The sequence below is a fragment of the Phoxinus phoxinus genome, assembly GCF_949152265.1.
Source record: "Phoxinus phoxinus genome assembly, chromosome: 6".
Lineage (NCBI taxonomy): Eukaryota > Metazoa > Chordata > Actinopteri > Cypriniformes > Leuciscidae > Phoxinus > Phoxinus phoxinus.
In genome coordinates, this window is record NC_136881.1 from 15,719,341 (window position 1) to 15,745,146 (window position 25,806).

At 36.7% G+C, this 25,806-nt stretch overlaps 2 protein-coding genes across 8 annotated transcripts in view; both read right to left on the minus strand.

Annotated features, from left to right (window-relative positions):
- The window catches only part of prom1b (prominin 1 b), a 45,376-nt gene extending 44,450 nt beyond the window's left edge, over window positions 1-926 (minus strand). For all 6 annotated transcript variants that reach the window (XR_013798041.1, XR_013798042.1, XM_079616109.1 and 3 more), the window contains exon 1: window positions 336-926. Coding sequence is in view for 4 of the 6 variants with exons in the window: in XM_079616109.1 (XP_079472235.1) it covers window positions 336-582 (247 nt within the window). In the remaining 2 variants the exon portion in view is untranslated. The remainder of the gene's footprint in view (window positions 1-335) is intronic.
- A 3,602-nt stretch (window positions 927-4,528) lies between these two features.
- tapt1b (transmembrane anterior posterior transformation 1b) lies at window positions 4,529-25,787 on the minus strand. 2 transcript variants are annotated; one of them, XM_079616111.1, is made up of 15 exons: window positions 25,542-25,787; window positions 19,625-19,755; window positions 18,292-18,410; window positions 17,994-18,026; window positions 15,565-15,727; window positions 15,350-15,485; window positions 13,488-13,585; window positions 13,266-13,335; window positions 13,100-13,180; window positions 12,906-13,015; window positions 9,760-9,819; window positions 9,461-9,529; window positions 8,343-8,419; window positions 7,092-7,258; window positions 4,529-7,005 (listed from the first exon to the last, which is right to left on the minus strand). In XM_079616111.1, the coding sequence occupies exons 1-15, from the start codon at window positions 25,729-25,731 to the stop codon at window positions 6,773-6,775; spliced, it is 1,737 nt and encodes a 578-aa protein (XP_079472237.1). In that variant the 5' UTR covers window positions 25,732-25,787; the 3' UTR covers window positions 4,529-6,772. The 2 variants fall into 2 exon arrangements, with proteins under 2 accessions (XP_079472237.1, XP_079472238.1); XM_079616112.1 differs by lacking the exon at window positions 17,994-18,026.
- Between the last annotated feature and the right edge of the window lie 19 nt (window positions 25,788-25,806).

Sequence of the window (25,806 nt, forward strand, 5' to 3'; positions counted from 1 at the left end):
AACCCTATAGTAAGTACGTTGTTACTTAACATTACTCAGTATTTGCTTGTGTAATTACTGTAACAAGGACTCCTTAAAATATAATGTTAGGCTACCAAAGATACTATAGTAAGGTTTAAGGAATAAATGTTAAACGGCTTGCCATAGCATAGCCTATGCCTAAGACTTCCATCTGATACTGACTAAGCAGGCATTTGCTATATTAATCTTTCTAAAGTCTATTACACTTTGTAAGTATACAGTAGGCTATGTGGAAGTTTGCCATGTGAATCTGATACATGCACAAGAATGTAGAAAACTTTTGCGCGTTCTCAGAGCTGATGTGCATCTCTCACCTTTGGGGAAAGGGTTGGGTTGAACCACGTACAGAAACGCGTGGACCATGTGGAAAAGAACACCGATGGGACCCGGTTCATAATACGCGTGAGTTTCGTACACCACCGACGGCACGAAGCCAAAGTCCAACGGCGCTCTGAACATCGCGGTGCGCGGAGACGAATCATGGTGCTCCTCCCGGGCTTCACTGCTCGTGAGACCCCAGCACATCACCAGCACGAGCCCTACTTTCCACCACATGTCCATCAGTCCTTTACGCGGGATGATTTCGATTAATAACGGGAGGGAAAGTGAAAGGAAGGACCGATTAAGTGTGAGAAAAGTATATTTGTTTGGAATGTGCTCTATTCCTCGACATTAAAAATAAAAATTAGAGGAAAAAAATAGCCCGGGACACATAAAAAAAGAAAAAGAAAATCAATAATGAAAAAAAATTATATTCCAATTTATGCGTTTATTCCCAGTTTCCTTCTGATGGCATCATGGTAAAAAAAATCCCTGCGTTCTAGATAGCTCAGGATGAGCTGAGTGTTTGTCTGACCTGCGCCTCCCGCTGCGCGTTCCACTTCTGTCTGATGGACGGCCGAGTCTCTGTGCACGCGCACTGGAGATGGCTTTGGAGGAGGTGAGTCAAGCCAAGTCAGAGTAGTTTGTGGCAACTACAGTGTCTTCTCTCAAATTGTGCAGAGCATATAACGGCCCAACAACTTTACAGACAATAGCCTACTGTCAGTAAATTAACCGTGTGGCACAGAGGGTGATTTTTATTAAAAATAACAGATTGAAGATTACAAAACCGTTCATTCATTCATTAATCTATTTTAACATGCACTGTATGCTTTAATGCTTTCATTATATTACCGTAGCATTTTTACACTTATAGTAGTATATTACTTGCATTTTACAGTATAGTTAATACACTTTATACAGATACGGCTATATATCACACAAACACACAGCCTAAAGGTAGGCCTTTATATAGCAATAACATTGTACTGTAATTTGTTGACAGACCAACAGTGTAACTGTGAATCCTGTTCAGTCTCTTGCAGCAACATCCCATTTACAGTATAACGTGTCAATACTGTTAAAAATGATATATGCCATTTAGAAAAAGTGCAGTCTTGTACATTTTCAATCATTCTCATCAAATTCGTAGCCATGGTTTACATCTGAAAATACTGATAGAGTATAGGCTACTGATATTGAATGTGATGCTTTTTTTTTGTCGTCTTGTTTGTGAACAATGACACAAGAACTTGTCATACTTACTTTTGAGAGATGAACTGCTAAGGATTTTGAGCAAGTTTCAGGCTTTTGAAAGTAGTCCATTGTGTGGGCTGTTTGTATGAATTGTTTCAAGAAATGAACTTACTGGTTTGCAAATGTTACAAATAATTCGAGAAATGTAACAAAGCGACTGAGATTTTTTTAAAATTTGTTGTATCAGACTCTTTTTTTTTTATTGTCTGATTCTTCATGCTTTACAGTCAAATCATTACGAGGACTGTTTTAATAACAACATCAGAGCCATGAAAAGTACCAGCCATTTTCACATCAATACATGGTCCCAATCACTTTACATATAGTCAGAAAGTCAAATGAGTTGAAAAGCAGCAACTCCAGACTCTGCCAAAACACTAGCTTACGGTCCTCTTCCCTGAAATGTCCCACAGCTACATTTGAAACAGCTGAAAAGCCTCTGTGCGGTTGTGTGTGCATGGACATGAATACCAACAGAACAGAGAGAAGAAAGACAGACAGACACACGTTTCTGTGTTTTCATTCTTAATGGGGACATAGATTTTCATGTTTTATGTGTACATTTATTCAATAAACAATGACTTTTATACATTACAAACTGTATATTCTATCCCCTTACACACGCACACACGCACACACACAGCTTTATTTTATTGCCTTTAAACAATATATCTTATCAAATTGTATATTAAAGTATATACACATTTTTTAAAGACGTTTTAATATTTAATAGGCCTATGCATTATACCCTGAGACGAGTCTCTCAAAATATTGTCCACAAGTCAAAATATAATATAGTCAGAATATAAACCTGGATACAAATATCATTTTATGATTAAAAATTAAAGAATAAAATATAAAAATGCATAAAACCAGTTACGTTGAGAAAGAAAAAATAATACATGCAACCTATGTGCAAGGGATAATGCAATGTGCTGAAGAGGTGTACAGGTAATATGAATAAATAAAAGTGATTTTTAAATATCTGAAGAAACATTGTTATGTAAATTGTTTTTAAGATTTTTAGAGATTCCTAATCCAGTTTTAAATAGACTCACCTCATAGAGGTATTCATTTATTCTGTGATCTAATTTTACACACATTCCAAGTCAAAATCTCAATCGGTTTAGTGTTCAGATCTCTATGGTTTTAGCACAGATCAGTTTAGCGTTACATAATCTGATTATTTTTGGCTTGGGGTTTAATCCAGTCCTTGACAACTATATCACCTCTCGCTTTTGCCGCCACTCAAGACAGAATGTGATGGACAGTTGTAGTGACTGTTAGGATCATGGCTGCTGCACAAATTTAACCTTTGAATATTCAGTGGACAGTAGAAAAATATTTAATAGTATTAAAAATGCCATTGCTTATTAGAAGGCAGTGAAAGGTGTTCGAGTTAATATTAAGTTGGTTGTACAGCTCCAGGTGTCAGTGGATTTATAACTAAGGCTTTGATGAGAAAGCAGTCTGTTGGTATGAGAGGCTGTGCAAATAGACAATATTAAAATAGGTGCAAAAAATGAGAACGTCATGAGGTCTATGTACCTTTGAGCTTGAGTGATTTAGCTTTTGTGGAGCATGGAAGGGATTCAATTTCCACATAAAAAAAGAAATATACATACACTATATTGTCAAAAGTTTTGGGACGTCTGCCTTTACATGCACATGAACTTTAATGACATTCTTAATCCGTAGGGTTTAATATCGAGTTGCCCCTTGCACCCTTAGCTATAACAGCTTCAACTCTTCTGGGAAGGCTTTTCAGAAGGTTTAGGAGTGTGTTTATGGGAATTTTTGACCATTCTTCTAGAAGCGCATTTGTGAGGTCAGGCTCTGATGTTGGACGAGAAGGCCTGGCTCCGCTCTCCCAAAGGTGTTCTATCGGGTTGAGGTCAGGACTCTGTGCATGCCAGTCGAGTTCCTCTACACCAAACTCGCTCATCCATGTCTTTATGGACCTTGCTTTGTGCACTGGTGCACAGTCATGTTGGAACAGGAAGGGGCCATCCCCAAACTGTTCACGCAAAGTTGGGAGTATAAAATTGTCCAAAATGGCTTATGCTGAAGCATTAAGAGTTCCTTTCACTGGAACTGAGGGTCCAAGCCCAACCGCTGAAAAACAATCCCAACACCATAATCCTCCCTCCACCACAATTTACACTTGGCACAATGCAGTCAGGCAAGTACCGTTCTCCTGGCAACCGCCAAACCCAGACTCATCCATCGGATTGCCAGACAGAGAAGCGTGATTCGTCACTCCAGAGAACACGTCTCCAGTGGCGGCGTGCTTTACTCCACTGCATCCGACGCTTTGCATTGCACATGCAGCTGCTCGGCCATGGAAACTCATTCCATGAAGCTCTCTACGCACTGTTCTTGAGCTAATCTGAAGGCCACACAAAGTTTGTAAGTCTGTAGCTATTGACTCTGGAGAAAGTTGGTGATTTCTGCGCACTGTGCGCCTCATGCGCTGACCCACTCTGTGATTTTACGTGGCCTACCACTTCGTGGCAGTTGTTCCCAATTGCTTCCACTTTGTTATAGTAGTGAGGAAATTTATCGAATGGACTTATTGCACAAGTGGCAACCTATAACGGTACCACACTTGAATTCACTGAGCGCCTGAGAGCAACCCATTCTTTCACAAATGTTTGTAGCAGTCTGCATGCCTAGGTGATTGATTTTACAACTGTGGCTATGGAAATGATTGGAACACCTGAATTCAATTATTTGGAGAGATGTACTAATACTTTTGGCAATATAGTGTATATTATATAAATGTATAGTATATGTGAACATTATGAGATAAATAAGCATTGTAACCTTATTAGTGTTAGTGTCTACAGTGTTATTACATTGTCTTATGAAAGTGTCCATTAGAGCTCCATGCCACAACACATTTAAAAACGACTAACAACCACGAAGGTAGAAAACAACAAAACTTTAATTAACACAACCCCCCGTTTCAATCTCTGAAACATCCCATTCAAGGGATGTGACATCGTCGTTCCTCTTCAGTTTCTACAGGAAACACAAGTTTGCAAGAACCTTATGTTGAAGCCAATATGGGTACATAAACACACCGAAAACAACAAACTGATATTGGTCAGCGAGAAAACAGTAGTGAAGTCCAGCAGCGTGGAAAGAACTTGGATGGTTGTCTTTTTCGGTATTTCCATAAAAATGGATATGAGTATGCATTACAAAGGTTCAGTCAAGCAAAACCATCCTTTTGATTACTGATCCAGTCAAACTTCAATCTTATTTCAAAAGGTGATTTAACCCATGGGAATGCACAGGTAATTACATTGAAAAGCACAACAAAACCAAACGTTGCTTATAGTGGTCTCTCTTTTAAAAAGTAAGAAAAAGTATTTCTAACATCAGTGTTTAAAAAAATGAGAAATGCTCTTTGATGTCATTTTGGCAGTTTAAGTCAAGTGAATGCATCTGAAAATGTTTTGAAAGGTGTTTGCGTTAGTTCGATAACGGAGAGTAAATGATTCCTTGGCATATTTGATATTTTCAGCTTAATACATTTCCTAAATGAAATGGAGCACCTTACATAATATGACAGACTTATATGATGACTGTCGACATGCTGACTTGAGTGTGAATTGTCAGACTGAATGCCACCATATTACAAAGCAAAGCAATTATAGCCACACATTTGTAATACAAATTCTTAATTCAATAAAAAAAAAAATTATGTCCACTTAAATTTTGACCTGGAGGTCTCAGTACACTAAGAGATATGATTATGAAAGAGAATATGAAAACTATTTTTTTTAAGACAGTGTGGTCTGTTATGTAAAGTGTATGTATAACTAAAAAAATTATTCTCTGTGATAATAATGCACTCCAATGAGTTCTCGAAGCACTACACATGCATTATTTCTGATCATGGGCACTCGTCACTGGTTTAGAAATTGAAACTTTGACTCATTGTTATTCGCTTACATTACTGGCTTCTGATGCTCATAGATCTGTAAATACATTAGGGGCCAATAGAGTTTTCTTCCAAACACTCAAGATATTAGCAAAAGGTTCAATATTTAACGTTGCTTTGGTCAAGATTCTGACTTTTGGAATGTTGTTAATTGACTATTTAGCATCTGCTCCCAACATCAGCACCAATGTATGATGTTCATTAAATCTGCGACTCTTAGTACAATGAGATGCAGACTTTCCATCCCTAAATGGAAAATATTTCTTTCCTTCATTTTAGCTGGCAAATCACATTATGCTAGTCCAGCTACTCGGTTTTGTTTCCATCCGACTATCTTGCATTAATCTACGATCCTTTCATTCAGATATTCAGATGCAAACTTATTCTACGATGTAAATCAATCGGCATATCACAAACATGCGTTTTAGCACAGTATCACATACTCGTAACGGCCCTTTAAATGGTCCTTACTCGAAACGATGTAAAACTTTTTTTTTTTTTTTGTCTTTGGAAACCCTGTCTTCAAACTCAAAGAACGGTCTTAAAAATATAAATAAATAAAAATGTGAAAAGGTATTTTTGCCTGATTCACTCAAAGACACAAAGAAAACCTGCAATTACAAAACTACACTTCGGTATTGAATGCCAATGAACATGGGGATTCGGCAAACTAAAAAGTCTTCCGATGGAAATTAAGATTGTAGATTTGAGGCGACACTTCCAAATACAGAAATCATGGATGAAGAAGAGAACTGAACAAGAAGTTTTATACCCAGTTTTGTCATTTGTTTTGGAGCACTGCAGATCAAATTTTCATGGGTTTGTTAATCCTACGAAATGGAATCTAATTTTAGAATATAATCCATCTCTTTCTCTCTTCTTCTTCATGGGCATCCTCTATGAAAGGGGAGCACAGTGACCATTGGACCAAGATCTCCCCCGCCGTCCAAAGGTGGTCTTGAACCTCTTGAAAGCTTTGAAACTTCACGGGGTGGATTCCAAACGGGTAAAACTATGTGTGTGTGTGTGTGTGTGTTGATATGATTGTCTGTGAATGAGTGTGTTTAAGTCTTAAATAAATTAGGTGCATCATTTATTAATAAATATCCTGCAGTTTCTCGCTGTCCCGTTCCAACGAGCTCAAGTTCAAATGTCAAACGAATCAAGCTGGCGGGAATTTCAGTGCATAACTGGCATCAAACTTGAGGGCGCGTGTTAATGTCAGTCGATACGGTTACCGCAGATAGTAAAGCGGTCAATCTCCAGCAAGTCTTTTTTGGGCGCCCTGTGTGTAAGCTCAGTATCGTCCTGAATAAGGCTTTTATCTTCCGATTCGTCTGGTGTCGTGAGGAACTGATCTGATTCGCTGGTGGGGAGCTGAGAGGCGGGGCATTCATCCCTTTGGGTGGGTTGAGTGGTGACTGATGCAGACATGCCTTCCTCCGCTGGTTCACCTTCAGAGGGGGTGTGGACACAATTAGTCAGAGAGAGCAAAACCTTTATAAGACTTTCAAACTATTTTCAAGGTTTCTTGTGTTACCTGGTGGTTCTCGTGTGTGTTTGGTCCGGTTTGCTCTGCTGGACACTCTGCTGGGGGTTGCAGAGGGGGGATTTTGAAACAGCTTCTCCTCCATATTTGCCTCTTTCACATACATACAGGATTTCCCCAATAACAATATACTGTTCAGCACCTTCAGGGTGATCATTCTGAATAAACGCACAGAAACACACAGACTCAGTGCAACATTTGGATTATATACATTACGGTTCAAAAGTGTGCGATTGATCCGTACGATTTTTGAAAAGAAACAAAATTCTTTAGGGTCCAATTTTCACTATTGCTATATCTACCGGTAGTTGCTTATTAGCATGCATATTGGTACTAGGATATTGGCTGTTAATTAGTACTTATAAAGCACATATTAATGCCTTATTCTGCATGATCATATTCTACATCCCTTAATCCTACCCAATACCTACAATTAACTACCTTACTAACTATTAGAATAATAAGCAATAATTAGGAGTTTATTGAGGCAAAATTCATAGTTGCCGGTAATAGTTTTGTAATAGTGAGAATTAGACCCTAAACTAAAGTGTGATCATGCATTTATTTGATCAAAAATACAGTAATATTGTGAAATATTAGTCTACACTTTATTTAAAGGTGAGCTTGTTATAGTGTAATTATTAAAAATTATTTAGTTAGGGTTAGTTGCATGTAATTATGCATAATTTATACTTATTAACAGTAACTACATGTAACGTGTAACAAGGACACTGTGAAATAAAGTGTCATCAAATATCATTACAATTAAAAACATTTTTTTTGGATTTTAATAAATGTAATTTATTCCTAAGATGGAAAAGCTGAATTTTCAGCATCACTACTCCAGTTTTCAACGTCACATGATCCTCCAGAAATATTTCTAATATACCGATTTGGTGCTCAAGCACCATTTATTATTACTATGAATAGTGTTTCCTTTGAGGAACAGAAAGTATGAAGAACAGTATTTATTTTAAATAGAAATATTTTTGTAACATTATAAATGTCTTTAGTGTTCTTTTTAATCAACGTAATGTAGTATACCTTCTGAATAAAAGTATAATTATTTTTAAAGAAAAAACATATTGATCCCAAAATTATGTTAAATTAAGATGACTATTTAGAACATGTTAAAACAAGAAAATATTATTTATTAAAAATGAATGTACGGTATATATTTAATCAAATATAGTTGATTAAAAAAAATACTTTTGAACTGTTACAAATAATGTGAACTCATACCCCAGGTAGAAGAGCACGACACATACAATGGAGAGAGAGCCCTGGATCTTCACAGAACTGGTCACCACCCGGATCAACTGTCAATCACATACTACATGAGTATAACTAATAACAGTTACTACACATCACAGTACCTTCACTGTTAATGGCTTTAAAAGTATTGAAGAATACAGCTTGTGTAAGTGAATGTAGTGCAGTCTACAAGAGTCACTTTAAGTGATAAAAACAATACAATAAGGTATATTAAAGCTGCAGTCCGTCGTTTTTCCTCTTTGTCGCCATCTCTGTTAGAAATCTGCAATTGCAGTTATTCGCGGAATTATTAACTGTGCGTGGGAAGTAAATCGGCATGAAACAGCGCGGATGAACACAATGTATTGAGGCTGCCGCGTCGCTGTGGATACTGTAACGTTACTGTCATCAGCAATCTCAGAGTATACTTTTTGAAAGTGTCAACATTAGAATTTTCATCGGAAAATGTCATCTGAACAAGTAAGTAACATTCACTTTTGTTCTGACCAAATTCGGGGGGTGGGGGCAGCATTGCAGTAGGCTATATCATGCTGATTAAATCTAACGATTGCTTATATCACGTCAAAATGTGAAAAATATATTTTTTCTGTAGCCACTCTGAAGTCTTTGGGTTTTACAACTGGTGAATCTCCAGTTGTCACTGGTGATTGTCGCTTTAAACTTTCGGGATCCGCCATACCAAGTGCTAAGCTAAATCTCCACCTCCATCATCCACACACGCTAGCCGGGGACTCCTTCTCTATGTGTACAGAAGTGACGTAATGACGCAAAGACATGCTCGAAATTCCCGCGGAAATCCACCAGTACCACTGGAATTAAAATCATTATTACAAGCTTACCGTTTTGAATCGAGGTAAGGCAAGCAGATCGTTTTGAACACTGGCTGGTTACGTTTTTTTTCAAAAATGTCTTTTTTGATATTTTTAAACCCAAAAAAGTGCCGGACTGCAGCTTTAACAAGAGCTGTGCAACAAAATGACAAATTGTAAATGAATGCAAACATAGTAAGGATTTATGTTCTTGCTTTTACATTGTACTGTGTGAAATATTTGATATTGTGATGAAATAAAGACGAGGCAGGTTACCAGTAAAGCAAGAGGAAGAGGAATAAAGCCCATCCTCCTGGACACACTGTCACTGTAGTCTGTGTATGCCTGGAAAACACACATATTTCAGTATCTGATTAATAAAGCTGGACGAAATGCTCTTCAATGTGATCAGAACAGGAGGAGACAAGCCACTGAAAAAAAATTAAGTCATTCCTTTCAATTAAAATAATCGATCATCTTTGATACATAATTTGACATAAACTTGGCTAAACGTTCGGAAGATTACAGTCTTGCTTAAAAAGGGTCTCTGATATGATAAATGCACATGCACTTACATTTTTCTGTCTGCTGCTGACCAGATCAAAGGCCAAGCTCGCTCTGTATTCACTGTAGACCTGGACAAACACACACACGCGCGCGAGCGCACACGCACACAGTTACAAGGAATTATGACTTGCGATTCAGTAACTGAGTCAAATATAAAATCAGTAAACTAAAAAGGCACATTAGATTGATTCCATCAAATAACTCAGGAGTTCAAGAGCAAGCAAGGAAGTAAAGGGTTAGTTCACCAATGTTAGTATAAACATTTATCAACGCACACATCGGTTGTGGTAAACAGAAGCTCAAGCATGCTTGCTTGATGTACGAGAACCAAAGGTTTCATTCATGGTTAGTACGTTTTAAAATGTAATTTGTTTCTATGACAACAAAGCTGAATTTTCAATCTAATATGCTGATCTGGTGCTCAAGAAACATTTCTTATTATCAAAAAATGTTGAAAGCAGTTGTGCTGCTCAATATTTTTGTGGAAATTGTGAAATATTTTTGATTAGAAAGAACAGCATTTATTTAAAATATAATTTTTTTGTAACATTGTAAATGTCACTTTTGATCAATTTAATGTGAACTTGCTGAATTAAAGTATTAACTTCTCCAAAAAAAACATTTGTGTAATTGGTAACAATTAGAGTTTGGTTGAAATGCTAGTTCTGATTTTTTTAAAAATCAATTTGAGCCATTTAATAAAAAAATATGTATATTAAATATATGGTAAAACGACAGGAAATGCTCCCAACTTGTTTTTTTTTTTTGGCTAGTGTCCACTTCGAGGAAAAATACAGTACAGGAGAGAGAAAAGTGTGCACGTGTGTGCTGTGACATTAATCTTCCTGCCTAAACTAAGCAGATCTGTCTCTAATCCCTGCCAGTAACTACATTCCTCTTTCTGTCATTACATATCGCCCCCATCCACATTGTATTTTGCCTGCTAAACCCCTATTTTCTTCATCTGTACGCTCTATTTTTCCTCTTTCAGACACTTTTAGTTGTAGTGTCACTGATCCTTCATTTGATGAGTATCTCAACAGCAGAGGGGCTTTACACTGGACAGACCCTGAGCTCTGTGTGTGCTGATAGATTTGGGTCAGTGGACCTGTCAGGGTTACCCAAGACACTGAGAGCGGTGCTGATTTTCAGACACACCCCCAAAAGAAACCTGTATCTCTTTGTAAAGGCTTCTTCTTGACTGAGACAGAGGTTTTTGTTTTTTAGACAAGAAGGAACAGTCTAGAATATGTGCATAAGGAAACCCTTTGACTTAATTAGGTCATGTCACAGTTCTCATGTTCTGTTTCTCTTTAGTTTATTCTAGATAAAAGTTAGATGGATACATGTTTTAGTGTATTGTCATTTCAGTAGCGTTATGTCACGCTCAAAAAAACCTTCCCTTTGCACTAAGACCTACTGTTTTCAAGTTACTGTAGACCCAATGTTCATATAATCTACCTATAGTGTTTCATATTTAAACTACTGTCTTCTTAAAATCTTAATGGCAGAATTTACTCAAAATTGAAAATGATCCCTTAAACCACATCATGATACCAGCAGAAGCATCATGATATCAATTAGTATGATGATACTAGGCTTACTCATGTTGTATGAATGCAAATCTTTTAGCGCTGACAGAAAGTGGTATGTATTGCTTTTAGGGTTTGTTATTATATATTATATTATTTATTTGTATTTAACATTACATAATTATTATATTTGAATATTAAAGGTATAGCGGAGGATTTTCTTTTTCCGGGTGGGTAGCCTATACTATTGGTCCACCTAAGTGTCAATCATTCTGGTGATATGTTTACGTAAGGCCGTCGTACGTGCTCGTCCCTATGTAGTTTTCGCTTTCTGGTGTATTATGTGTGATGAGTTACAGTTTCAGCCATTCCTTTGAAAATGGCTGAGGGTCGAAAGAGAAAAAATGTATACGAAGTGTATGATAAGAAGAGAAAGGCCGCAGAATATAGAAACAAGACCAGAGTGATTTTGGGTGAATATTTCACACGCTGGCGTGCGCTAAAAGCACAGGTTGGGCTCCCCACTGATGCCGCAGTCGCGCAGATTCTTCTAGACAGGTAAAGTTTGTCATGCTATTTGGAGAAATCCATTTAAAATCACTGCTAGTAAAAGTTAATGTAAGCGTTCCCTCTCGGGATCAAATAGAGTGTTGCGCATGTGCATTTTTTAAAAAATTGGAGAGGGCGGGTCTTTTCTAAAATTAGGAAAGATCCTCCGCTATACCTTTAACTATACTACACAAAATGACTATATATTTGTTATTTTGGAAAATAAATATTAAATATTAATATTGCTGTATATTAGGTCAGCCGGAAACTGGGAACACTTCCCTTAAATCCTGATGTACTCGTTACATCATAAGAAGAATGGCATCTATGCTAATTTTAGTGTCTTTGTTTATCCCAATGTTTTCCCGCAGCCTGCCGGATCCAGGCCATATCCAGATCTGACGAAGGACCTTCGCCTGGACCTGATGTCAATGCAGTGCTGAAGTGCCAACTAGCCTCTCCCTATGGAGGATCCCTTTACCACTCTACAGATAAAGCGTTGTGGAAAATTCGCGCATCTACCCCGTAGTGATAAAATAAAATAAAATTCTGTATCAAATGTATAGGCAGGACAAGTAGTTTATTCAGGCTTGGTTTGTAGAGAATTACAAACATGCGCACATATATTCAAACGCACATAACTATAGAATTAATTCTTGATGCGCTCCTGAGCGCCATCAGCGTTTCTCACAGGTTCGCGTTTTAAGTCTGTTTAGAGAGAACGGTGTCGTCTTAGCCCCTAATTTAATAACAAATTATCCTTTCAACGGAAGTTAATCAATCAAAACTAACTTTAGCTGGAAATAACATGATTCAAGAACCGTTATAAAGCCAAAACAATCTCTGTTACCTTAAATTATACGTTTATCTCTGTAAAGCAGCTTTGAAACCAAATTAATTCACCTTTTAATATTTTGCCAGTATAACAAGCAGATCAGCATATTTTATTAATATATGTTTGTATTTGTAATATGTCTAACATATAATATACTTTATGATTACCGTCTAAGGAATACTTTGGCTCTGCCAGTATTTTAGGAGTGGTATAAAGTGTAACAATAATTTGAACTCACATCTGCTGTGATGTCGTTAAACTTGGTGATGAAAGCATGTTTGACAACGTCCACTGCAATCTCTGAGGCGATTACCATACAAACATCAGGAAACAACACCCATAGGTGATCTATGAGCAATAATCAATGATTAATACACACATCAATGTTGCGTATACACAAATTCTGAGACGTGTCAGTTGTTAACTGGGTACCTGGATTCCAGGAGAACTGCTCCATGTTTCTGAGACAGACGATTAGTAAGAGTGTGTAGTTTGTAAATCTTTCTTTAATGTCTGTAACGAGAAAGACAGATAAGAACCCTGAGACAATTCATCAGTGACAGTTTGAGAAGACTTTAGTTTATTTACATGGACCTACCACTATTGGACATCTGGAAGAGGTTGTTTTTCTCAAACTTCTTGAATACACTTCCTTTGATCTCAACAAACTACATAAAGAAAAATATACATTAATATAAACCCTACAAAAGAAGGTGTGAAAGTATGTGCTGCTGTGTAATGTAATATAGAGAGACAAATCTAGAGACTAAAGTCAATTGTAGTGCATTTAATTGAACAAACTACCTGTGCACACACTCACATTATTAGACATCATGATGGTGAGCAGTGACTTGTTATGCGAATTGAAAGCCACGTTCAGTGTGGTGGCCTGGACCATTATTAGAATGGCATGTAGAACTGCATTATTAATTAAGGAAAATTATAACTTATGACAGATTGCAATATGACAACTGTGACACAAAACTGGATTTAAATTAAAGCAACACCAAGTAGTTTTTCAACCTTCATAATATATTTCCAAGACTCTTGTAATGGTACATCGACTTACAATAGGTTGAATGACACGTCTGCCATAGCCTGACGGGGTCTGTATCGCTTTTACTGGCACTACGGAACTTCGGGGTTCGGGTAGTAACCCGAGCACAAAAAGAACTACAATATTCGACTGCTTTACGGCATACCTCACTTCCCCCACCACCCCCCACTTTCTCAATTCGGACGTGAGAGCCCAACTAGCATTTGTTTGCCGGCTGGTATAGCGTCTGTATGTTGTTGTCACGGCCGAAGCAGCAACTAAACCGAAGGAGGCAAAGGTTTTGTCAGAGACTAGGAAGAGAAAAAGGGAGAGTTATAAAATCAAAGTCCGAACGAGGATCAATATTGGTCCAGCGTTCACTCGCTGGCGTCAGCTAAAGGAGGAGGAGGGACCGATGCTGACTTGGCCGTCATGCTGTCGGACTAGTAATAGCTACATGATTAGACGGACAAAATATTTTTTTACGATAACTATCCTAATGACTGCAGGCTGATAGTCATGTTTGTTTATTTATTTTTCTGGTGAAACTGTCTTGCCTCGATTTCTCAAATTTGCAGATTCATCTATGGTAGCTTGATATTATAATATTGACGATATATGGCTATTACCTACCACACAAACATTGAATTTAGCATATCCATTATGTAAAACAGTAGTCAATATGCTACTATAATGACGCTGGCTTGTAAACGTGAGCTACGCGATCTTTTGGCGTTTGAAAAAAATAAAACCCATGAAATTATATTCATATGACATGCTGACATATATGCCACTGTACCTGGGATGAAGACATTTCACACGCAACGCAGGCAGTCTGAAGCCAAGACGTGAGAACTACTTCTGCAGAGTTTGGGGGTATCGACTTGTCAACAAATGCACGTATATCCCCTGGTATAACCATGACAGATTTTACGACAGTAGTAGAAGACAATACTGTTTCCCAACTGTAGGGAGACCCCGAGAGCAAAAGCTACTTGGTGTTGCTTTAAATTAAATCATAAAAATGCATAAATATAACTGAGCAGTTTCAGTGTAGTTAAAGTCCCCCTGTGGTGAGAATCAAGCTTTAAACGTTATTTATATGTATATGTGGTGTTTTTAATATGCTTTAAGACAAACCATGTACAAATGCATAAATCAACACCATTGCTGAGTATTTTCTCCTTAAAACGGCAGTGAGCCAAAGACAGTCTCAAAAACGATGTTTGAAATCACCGGTGTTTCTGACGTCACAAACTACCTTGTAGTTAACTGATGTGAATCTCTGAGTTGGTGTGAGTGAGTGGAGGCGGGGCTAATTTGCATATTCATAGAACCGCGTATACTAAATGAGGCAAGGGTGTAGAGTTACATTCAAGCTATTTTAAGTCTTGAAGAATTTTTACAGGGGGACTTAAAATATATTTCGTACAGAACTTGAAACTGTAGTTGTAATTACTAACTTGTTAGTTCTGCATTTTTGTATACATTTTTACACACTATATATTAAAAAGTAGAAAAATATAAAAAATGAGCTATTATAATAATAATTAATTATTCAAATTCTTAGTTTGAATATTAAATTTTTCAAATCTATATAAAATTGTCCTTATATCCAAATAAAACAAAGCTGGTGTGAAGGATACAGACGTAGAGAACAGCCATGAAGAAATGTGGGATGACTCCTATATGAGCTCTCTTTCTCTCTTTTGGTTCAGTGGCAGTCCAGTACAAAGCATCCAAAATATCCTGACCGAAAGACGAAAACAAGCGATCTGCCACCTAGAGGAGAAACACAGAACATGTCCATTCACCTACTGTTAATATAATAGTAACAAATGTGAGTGCCGTGATACTGTACCTCCAGCATGTTGTAGATGATGTAGAGTTTTATGACAGACTGACCCCGGATCAGGTGGTACATCATGGAATAATCCACATAATGCATCATGAAATAACACAGAACCATGATAAAACCCTTCAGAACATCACACACCTGAGCGGGCTGCAAGATACGAGATCCACTGCGCACACACGCACACACACACATACACACATAGACAAGACAAAACATTTTCTGGTTAAATTGGTTCTATAGACATCTGGAATTACACAATGGAAGAGTAGCTGATTATAATCACAAAGCAGTTCTTCTGTTGGTAAGATCTTCCACACACACACACACACAGCCACTGGGTTAGTGATTACGAGTCACACACTCTCAGTGGTTCATGCGTCATGCTAAAGATTTTACAACACATGACATGTGCTGTAGATCAGCAGTGTAAACGTACCCAAAAACATCAAATATAGCTCTTAGAAAATATTTATTAACATTATTCTAAAACATAGCATTAAAATATTTAGTATTTAAATCCTATCCTAATAAAAGGCAAAAACTTTAAATAAATCTTTAAAAAAAAAAAAAAAAATAGTTTTTTCTTCATTAAATTAATTAATTTATTCATATTCACTTTAAACTGAGCTAATTTAACTATAATTTAATATGAACAAAATGTAAATATTTGCTGTGACAATAATTCCATTTGAGTTTTACTAAATGACCCGATGCATCATTAAAGGGATAGTTTCCCCCCAAAAAACTATTCTGTCATCATTTACTCTTCCAAACCTGTATGAATTTCTCTTTTCTGCTAAAAACAAAAGAAAATATTTTGAAGAATGTTGGGAAATAACTATTGTTTTTTCCTACTATGGAAGTCAGTGGGGTACATCAACTGTTTGGTTACCCACATTCTTCAAAATATCTTCTTTTGTGTTCAGCAGAAGAAAGAAATCCATACAGGTTTGAAACAACTTGAGGGTGAGTACATAATGACTTGGGTGAACTAAAATATTTTTGGGTGAACTATCCCTTTAAATATGAAACTTGTCACAATTCATGACTGATTGTTTCAGTGTGACTCATAATTATTTACATAAATATGCTTAAATCATTCAATGTAATTAGAAAGCCTAATGGTAGGAAATGGGAATCCACTGTAGTGGATTACTGACAAGAACAATATAACAAGTTTTACTTTCACATGCTCAAGAATTGTATTTTAAGTGACTATTTGCTACAGATGTAAACGGCACCTGCACTGGCACATAGAACAGGTATATGCACATCAATAATTGGCCAAATACAAATTTGATGATGTCAAAGTACCAGGCAGGTACAGCATTTTTTGTGTAAATGACCTGAGCTCTTAAAATTATCATACAAATGCTGTGTTACTATTAAAGCATTATACCGGTAATAGTACATAGACTACCGTTCAAATGTTTGGGGTTAGTAAGAGTTTTTGTTTTTAAACAAATTAATAATTTTATTCAACCAGGACACTTTAAACTGATCGAAAATGACAGTAAATGCATTAATAATGTTACAAAAGATTTCTATTTTAAAAGCTGTTCTTTTAAACTTTCTATTGTCATGGTTTCCACAAAAGTATGAATCAATACAACACTGATAATAATAAGAAATGTTTCTTGAGCATCAAATCAGCAAGATTTCTGAAGGATCATGTGACACTGAAGACTGGAGTAACGCCTGCTGAAAATACAGCTTTGCCATCACAGGAAAAATGACATATATTCAAAGAGAAAACTGTTATTTTTAATAACTGTATTTTTGATCAAATAAATGCATCATTGGTGAACATAAGAGACATATTTCAAGGACATTAAAAAAAATCCCCAAAAGGCAATGCATATTGATATAATATTATAAAAGTTTGTTACTAGACAAAATGCACATTGTTAGTATTTACACTGGGGTGTGCTGACACTATGTAAAACTATTTACATTTACTGTAAATAGAATATGCATTCCTTTACACATAATTGGCTTTGGCCAAATATATTTTAAGAAATTAATTGTACGTAATACATGCACTGAATGCAACTTACTGAATTTCCATTATCAGATGCATTTTACAACCCTAATAATAACATATTACATTAATATATTGCATTAATCATTTGTTTCTCCTTTATCAGAGCTTTGCTTGTTTACTGTGATCACACTGCCATCCTGTGACCGATCATGCAAGTACACCCTAAAGACAGAAAAAACAACATGGCCATTCTGAGAATGATCCCAGGTGATTTTAGTATTCCAGTGTGAAATCAAAGCACAACAGTGCAAAATTAGACAGCTATGGCAACGGAAGCCAGCGTGAGAAAGAGAGTGTGTGTATGAATGTGTGTTTGAACACAGCCGCTGCAATCATACCAGCACGGGTGTGTGTGCTTAAAGCAGCTGCAGTCATTTTTTCTGCATACCTGCTCTTTTTGCAGTAGGGACATATACTAGCTCTGCAGGCAGAAGAATATATGCACATTGCACAATCATTTTGGGTTTAAGTGTGTGTGTGTGTGTGTGTGTGTGTGTGTGTGTGTGTGTGTGTGTGTGTGTGTGTGTGTGTGTGTGTGTGTGTGTGTGTGTGTGTGTAATAACACTGTGAAAGAAAAAAAGTAGAGAGCTCAGATGTTTCAACCTGTTGGTTTATCAGAATCGTATTACAGTCTTACTTTTGGGAACATTGCTCTGAGCATTTCCTGAGTACAGTGTGTGTATTACCTGAGGCCACAGCAGGGCAGTGTCAGCAGTCTGATCAGTGCCAGAAGCACTCTGAGGGGCAGCAGAGTGAACACGTACAGAAACACATCCAGACACAGGAAAAACCCAAAGAGCATCAGCTACAGACAGAGAGACACAGAGAGTGAGAGTGAGAGAGAGAGAGAGAGAGTGTGAGAGAGTGTGAGAGAGTGAGAGAGAGTGAGAGAGAGAGTGAGAGAGAGAGAGTGAGAGAGAGAGAGAGAGAGAGTGAGAGAGAGAGTGAGAGAGAGAGAGAGAGAGAGAGAGAGAGAGAGAGAGAGAGAGAGAGAGAGAGAGAGAGAGAGAGAGAGAGATAGTCAGTGATAGTCCTGGATGTAGTATTACTTCAAAGGCTCAGTCTGTTAAACTCCAAAATGACAAAAAAGCACCATAAATTTCGTAAATGTAGTAGATAAGACTTGTGCCCTATACTGCAAATCTTCTTGTAGCTATTCGATAGCTTCGTGTAAAAAACAGCCCTTTAGATGCATCATGTCAGGTTTGACAAAATTGTGACATGACAAGTGTGTCCATTGACTGATCCGTTCCTTCAATTTAAAAAAATAATGTCTTGAATGTTATTTGGAAACACTTTACAATAAGATTTAATTTGTTAATTTTAACTAACATGAACTAACCATAAACAATAAATTTGTTAAACTTTGTAAATGTTAGTTAATAAAAATACAGCTGTTGATTGTTTGTTCATGTTACTTCACAGTGCATTAACTCGTGTTAACAAATACAACTTTTTATTTTAATAATGTATAAGTAAATGTTAAAATTAACATTAACAAAGATTAATAAATGCTGTAGAAGTGCAGTTCATTATTAGTTCATGTTAACTAATGTAGTAAACTTATGTTAACCAATGAAACCCAATTGTAAAGTACTACCATTTATTTTTATATTTACCGGTATGTACAAATGATTACAAAAAATATATTTATAAAATTAATAAAATATAATAAATTTCTATGTTTTAATAAACAATTAAAAACTAAATTACATTTATGATGAACTCTTTTTATAAATAAGACAAAGACTTTTATTTAATTAAGCCATTTATTGGTTTCTACCCATAAAAAACCTAAATGTAAACACATCATCAACATGACACAACAACAACCATTGGAGTGAGTTTGGCACACGTCTGTTTTCAGATGAGGGGAGTGTTAGGAACATATTATATCATTATAATATATATCATTATGGTTTTAATTCTTTTGGTTGGCAGATAAATAAAACAACGCACAGTGTGATGAATGATATTATACTGAATAGTTATTTCATTGAGTATGGATTGTGTAAGTACCTTCTCCAGTTCTTTTGGAATACGCAGGCAGGTGTAAACCTTCTCTCTCCGCTCGGTGTATTTGGCCTCATTGTGTTCCAGAAAATATCCTCTAGTCAACTCAGCACTAATAAACCTCACCAGAGAGAGATCTGCACACAGACATACAAATAAACACACACATGTATGTATAGTCACATGCATCCAGCACAATGAAACCATTTTACTCATTATTTAGCACTATACTGTACACACAGAGAAGTGCAGAGGATGGAAGCTCAAAATGTTCCTGTGTGTGTGAAAGGAGGATGAATAAACAAGTGCACCAGCATAAACCTCTCTCCATCTTTCTCAAATATGTACTATTACAAAAAAATAGTCCACTTATGAAAATGCCATTATGATTTTATAATTTAGTTTTCCAATATAGAATTTTGTTTTCCAATTTAGGATTTTAGATAATTTTAGATCATTTACTAATTAAAATGAATGTCATCATAATTTATTTTACAATTTTTTTGGTTTAAAACTTGTGGATTGTGGGTCTTACATAGTACTGATGTTGTTTGCATTGCAACAGCAAAATAATTCTGTGTTTTTAATTGACAATTGTTTTTAATAACCTGTAATAGTGCTGAAAGGTTAAAACAACAAAACAAAACAAAAAGTTGGATGCAAAAAATGACCAATTAGCTCTTCGAGTATTATGCAGCGCATTATTGTGCATAATGATTCTTTGTTTTACATTTTTAAAAACTCTTCAAATTTAAATCCTAGATTTTCCATGTGGAGCTGCACGATTAAATCGTTAAAAAATTGTGATCTCGATTAAAACACCCATGCGATCTTAACCCTAAATGACAACGATTGAGCCATGTCTATTAAACCTTTGACGAGTACGATCACAGCGAACATTCAGCTCTGCGTTGCCACTGCTGTTGATCCAGAGCGAGCAGTTGTCAAGTCTAGGCATGAAACAGCTTCACTGGCTTTTTAACCATACAGTAGAATTATTTATGTGTTAAATATTCAAATTGTCACAGAAGTACTCATAGGGATAAAAGTTGATAGTCCGGATATAAACACTGATGTCTTTGGTAGCAAAAACAAGTTTAAAAAAAAAAAAGTAAAAAGTAAATCACCTCTTGAAAGTAACTTAAAGCAGGGCTATGCAGTTTCGGGGATATTTCTGCGCTGTATTCTCGCTTTTTGCTCACAGGTTTCTCTGCCACGTGCTCGCCAGCCCAAAGTCGACTCGCAAGGGTGTTTTTTCCGCTCACAGGCGATAGGGGGGGTGAGACGACCACCATTCAACCCCCAAAAAAGTAGTAGAACCATTCCAATGACTCCGAAGCTGTTCAGTTAAGGTAAAAAACCTGCATAGTTCACCTTTAACTTTACAAGATTGTATGGATTACATTGTTATGCCAGTAGGTGGTGACAAGTGACTGTTAACAAATGTACTTGTAATTGAATCATTCATTTATGAGATTCGTTCAAAAATGCTGATTCATCCAGTAATAAAGTGAAGTGAAGTCTTTATAAGCGAGTCAGTGAATCATTCATTCAAACTGATTTTTCTTTTAATTTTTTTTTAATTTTTTTTAAGAATGCTCCAATTCACATTTTGTCAGAACGTCTAGTAGTAGGCTAAATTACATGTTTTATATTTTGTTAAGCTGTCTATTCAGAATAATGGGAGAATCATAATCTCTATTTTAAACAAAAATAGAGAAAAATGTGATTCTCAATTCATCCAGAATCGTACACAGACTTAAATAGTAAATTGAAGCAATCTTCGATCAAAGCGACAATAAGCAACTTTTCTTTGTATTATGTTTTCATATCACAGCACAGTAAAGGTTTAGTGATTTGACCAGGAACAGTGTTGACACAGAACTGTGTGATGGTGGTTCTCTGTTAACACACACTTGATCTACAGCAGAGCAGATCAGTGACATACAAGTTCAATTTAAGTGGAACAGAAAGTCCTGGACTGCTTTTAGTGCATGTTTATGTTGACCTAAGGCCAAACGTGTTGCGATAAGGGCAAGAAAGCGTCCTGAGTTGAACAGCACACATTGCAAATGTGTTCTGTTGCCAACACACACAGTACTTTCTATTTTTAACAGTAATAGAGAAGGATAAACTTGAGGATGAACACAGTGAATGGGAAAACAAACAGAGTGGAGAGAAAGATCGAGAGAGAGCCAGAGAGATACCAGATTCTCATCTGTGTGTAAGTGTCTTATAAGTTACATGATAAAATGAAATTTTAAATTTATAATCCAAAAAACACCTGTCATCCACTTTGCTATCTGAGCTCATGACACAACCTCTAAGCTTTCTAAAAGAAAAGCACAGAAAAGACAACTGTCGGGTTCATATATTCCATCCATTTAAAAGGTTGATAAATTTGTTTGGATTAACTTTGGCTTCCTTCTTTCTGTTCCAACTCAGGGATTCCCAAAACCTTTTTGTAAGACAAACATTGCTGCAAAAATATTTACTTGAAGTAAGCACCTGTGTCTGATGTTGCAGATAACAAATACAATTAGGAATTAATAAAATTAGGTTAGTGTGTTATTTTGATCATTTTTATTTATTTAATTATATTAAATTGCATTTTTATACTATTTATATTAGAATCAACTCACAAACGCCCACAAAAGCCTCTGCAATTCTAGTAGCATTATCCTCGCTAAACAAACACCCACACTAAAATCCCAACATTAAAGGTAGGGTAGGTCAGAATTGTCTAAAAAAACTTTTATTCAAATTTGTTTAAACTGTCTTTATATACCAATACATAATTAAAATGCAAGTACTCTGAAATAGAGAGTATAACAAATTGAGTGACTATAGTGTATTTAATCTTCAATAAACACAGCTCATTAATTCCATTCAGTCCCACCTAAAAACGGGTGCGCGAGTGCGCGCACGTCGGCAGAGCCAGTAATAGCGGCGGTAGTCATGGCGACGGAGAGTGACAGTCGCGCAAGCCAATCACTTGTTTCGTCCCCGAATGGAATTAATGAGCTGTGTTTTTTGAAGATTAAATACACTATAGAGCTGGTAAGTCCCGCCCCCTCCGCTAACCCCGCTGGACCTCAAAGTTGAAAAACCGTCAATGCAAGTGAATGGGAGAAAATAATTATTTTCTGGTCCCGTTTGAATTGTGCCATGAATTTGAACATATGTTGACTGTGAATTTTTTATATAATCTTTCGTGTGAAAAATGCTACAATTTAGCGGGTAGAAGTTTGATACGGGTAGACTTTGTGTGAGAGCACTTTGTGGACTACAACTCTTCGCTGCTTTCGGCGCGTTTGAAACGTCAACACCACTAGCTCACGGCTCTAGCTCACGGATCCCGCTAGACATGGCTGTGTCCTTGGTGCACTTCACCGCCTTCTTTCAGGGAGAGGACAAAATCGTTGAGGTTGGCGAAAACCACGGGTAAGTCAACTTTATGGGGTGACGTCACATAGGCGACATGTAGCCTTTCTCGTTATGTCTTTTCCACAACTGCTAGCCGACGAATCATACCATATACTGTCAAACTTGTAACATGAAAGATTATATAAAAAATTCACAGTCAACATATGTTCACATTCATGGCACAATAGGGATGTTCGCCGGAGTCAAATGTGACGTCACGATATGGGCGTGGTCGCGAACTGGTTGGCAGAAAGAACCAAAACATGTCGCAGACTCGCAGCAGTCTACCTGTGTTTTGTCAGCATATGCTAATTATTTGTCCGAAGAACCAAAAAAGAGATATAAGGTTAAGCTTTTACATAACCAGGGTTCATGTTCTCTGCCTGGTCAATATCACCTGAGTGAGAATTGGAGCAAAAGCCCGGACACATGGCCAGATTTGACATTCGGCGACATCTATCTGTATCTCATCGACACGCCATCTATGTTTACCAGAGAGTCGATGAAGGCGTACAAATCTTTAGATGCCTATAAATTAAGTAATAATTACGAATATTACTTGTTGTAACTAAGGATAACTGGTAAATATGTTACAACTAGAGTAAAAATACAGGTGTAATTTATCCATGGGCTATATTCAAAATTATCTTACCTCTGATATATAACATTGGTTAACATAGCCTATACGTAAAATGTATGAATGAAAATACAATAATTTGCCATTAATTTATAAGGGTATGTCAGTGTTATTATACTTCCATTGCTCAGTCACAGCATGCACAAAAAGTTATGTAAACAAACCTTTGACACGTCTTCCGCGGTATTTTGTACAGTTATTCATTCATTAATTAACCCATCAATGCGATAGAACCTACTAACGTTAGTAACATTTATTTACAAAATTAGTTTTAATTTTTAAGGCAAAATGTAGGTAGCAGACGCGATCGTGGTCCGCTGGCTGCCATTGTTTTCCGCTGGGTATAGACGCCTAATTGCAGAAATTCAAAGCTTTCTTTCTTGATTCAGGCTGTTTAGGTACACGATAGAAGCTCTTGGGGTTATTACTCTTATCGAACCTGTTAACACAGCCGATCACAAAGCACGATACAACCATTTTCTTCTGTGTTTGCGCTGCGCTTTAAGCGGTCATTACTTTTCTTCTGCCAACCAGAGCGCGTCGTGACGTCACGGCGAACATCCCTATTCAAACGGGACCAGAAAATAATAATTTTCTCCCATTCACTTGCATTGACGGTTTTTCAACTTTGAGGTCCAGCGGGGTTTTACGGAGGGGGCGGGACTTACCAGCTCTATAGTCACTCAATTTGTATACTCTCTTTTTCAAAGTACTTACATTTTAATTATGTATTGGTATATGAAGACAGTTTAAGCCAATTTGAAAAAAAGTTATTTAGACAATTCTTACCTACACAATCTTTAACTATATAAAGACTGTTTTATTTTATGAACATGAAGCAATTCATTTCCTTATTAATTTCCATGAATTTTCCAGGCAGGGAAATAACAGTTTGGGCCCACTTTAAATTGTTTACTACTATGTAGTATTATAGCACTTACTGTGTAGATAGCCTAAATGTTTTTACATGGTTTATATTTTTTAAAATACCTGCAAGTAATTTGTCATTTCTGTAGTTACATCTATTACACTGTTGACCCTTCCCTTACACCTAAACCTTACCAAACCACCAAACCGGTCCCTAACCTTACCCATATCCCACCTCAATAGCAGCAAAAGAGTTCTGCAATACAACACGAAAACAATACATTGTACCTAACAATTTTCTTATATAAGTACTTAGACACCTAACATAAAGTGGGACTTTTACATTTCCTGCAGAAATCTTGCTTCATAATAACTTAAATTAATAATCCATTAACTTATCAGTGATTCGTGTGCATTCAAATATGAATATGAATGATGTATCAACGTTATGTGATCATTTTGACTATGCATGTTACCACTAATTAGTGCATTACATAATGTTAATATTAAGAGTTACTGTTCCTAAGAAACCTCGTGTAAACAGATCTATAACATCAGGTCTTTACATCTTCACACCTGATCAGCTGTCTTGATCCTTGTGCTTCTAAAGTTAAGTTAGTCTCATTATGCAAGCGGCTGAATGTGTCACATGAGCCACACTGGTAATTGCTGTACCTTAAATAAACTAATGGATGTCGAACTATCTGATCTTGTTAAAGGTAAACAAACTTTGGAAACTGATAATGCTGAAGTTAGTAGATAGATGCAATGCATTGTGGCTGTTGTGTGTGGCAGGTTCAAAAGCTGCCTACAGTAACGTAGCTTCCTACCTAACGTTAGACAGTATTTTGGCGCGTTGTACAGATTAAATCAAACATTGCTTAGATCCTTGTGACGTGCTTATGATGCCGAGACATACAGTCTATGTAGACAGCTCACTAGGTTGAAAATAATGTGTGTTTAACGCACAGAGCCGCTGTCTGTCACTCTTACCTGAAACATTGCTCTTTCTCTCTTTGCATTTCGCCTTCCTCTCGTAAAACCCCAGAGTTTCTGTAACGTCTGACGCAGCGGCTTGCTTCTCCGTCTTTTTGACGCCGCTAAAGAGTCGTTTCTCCTTCTCCTTATCCTCATTTTCAGTCTCATTTTCGTCTCCAAGCCCCGCCGCTACTGAGTCCGCCATCTTCCCCACAGACACAACATTCAGGCGTCACTGCCTACGTCACTACACATGACTACAATTCCCATAATGCAGCTG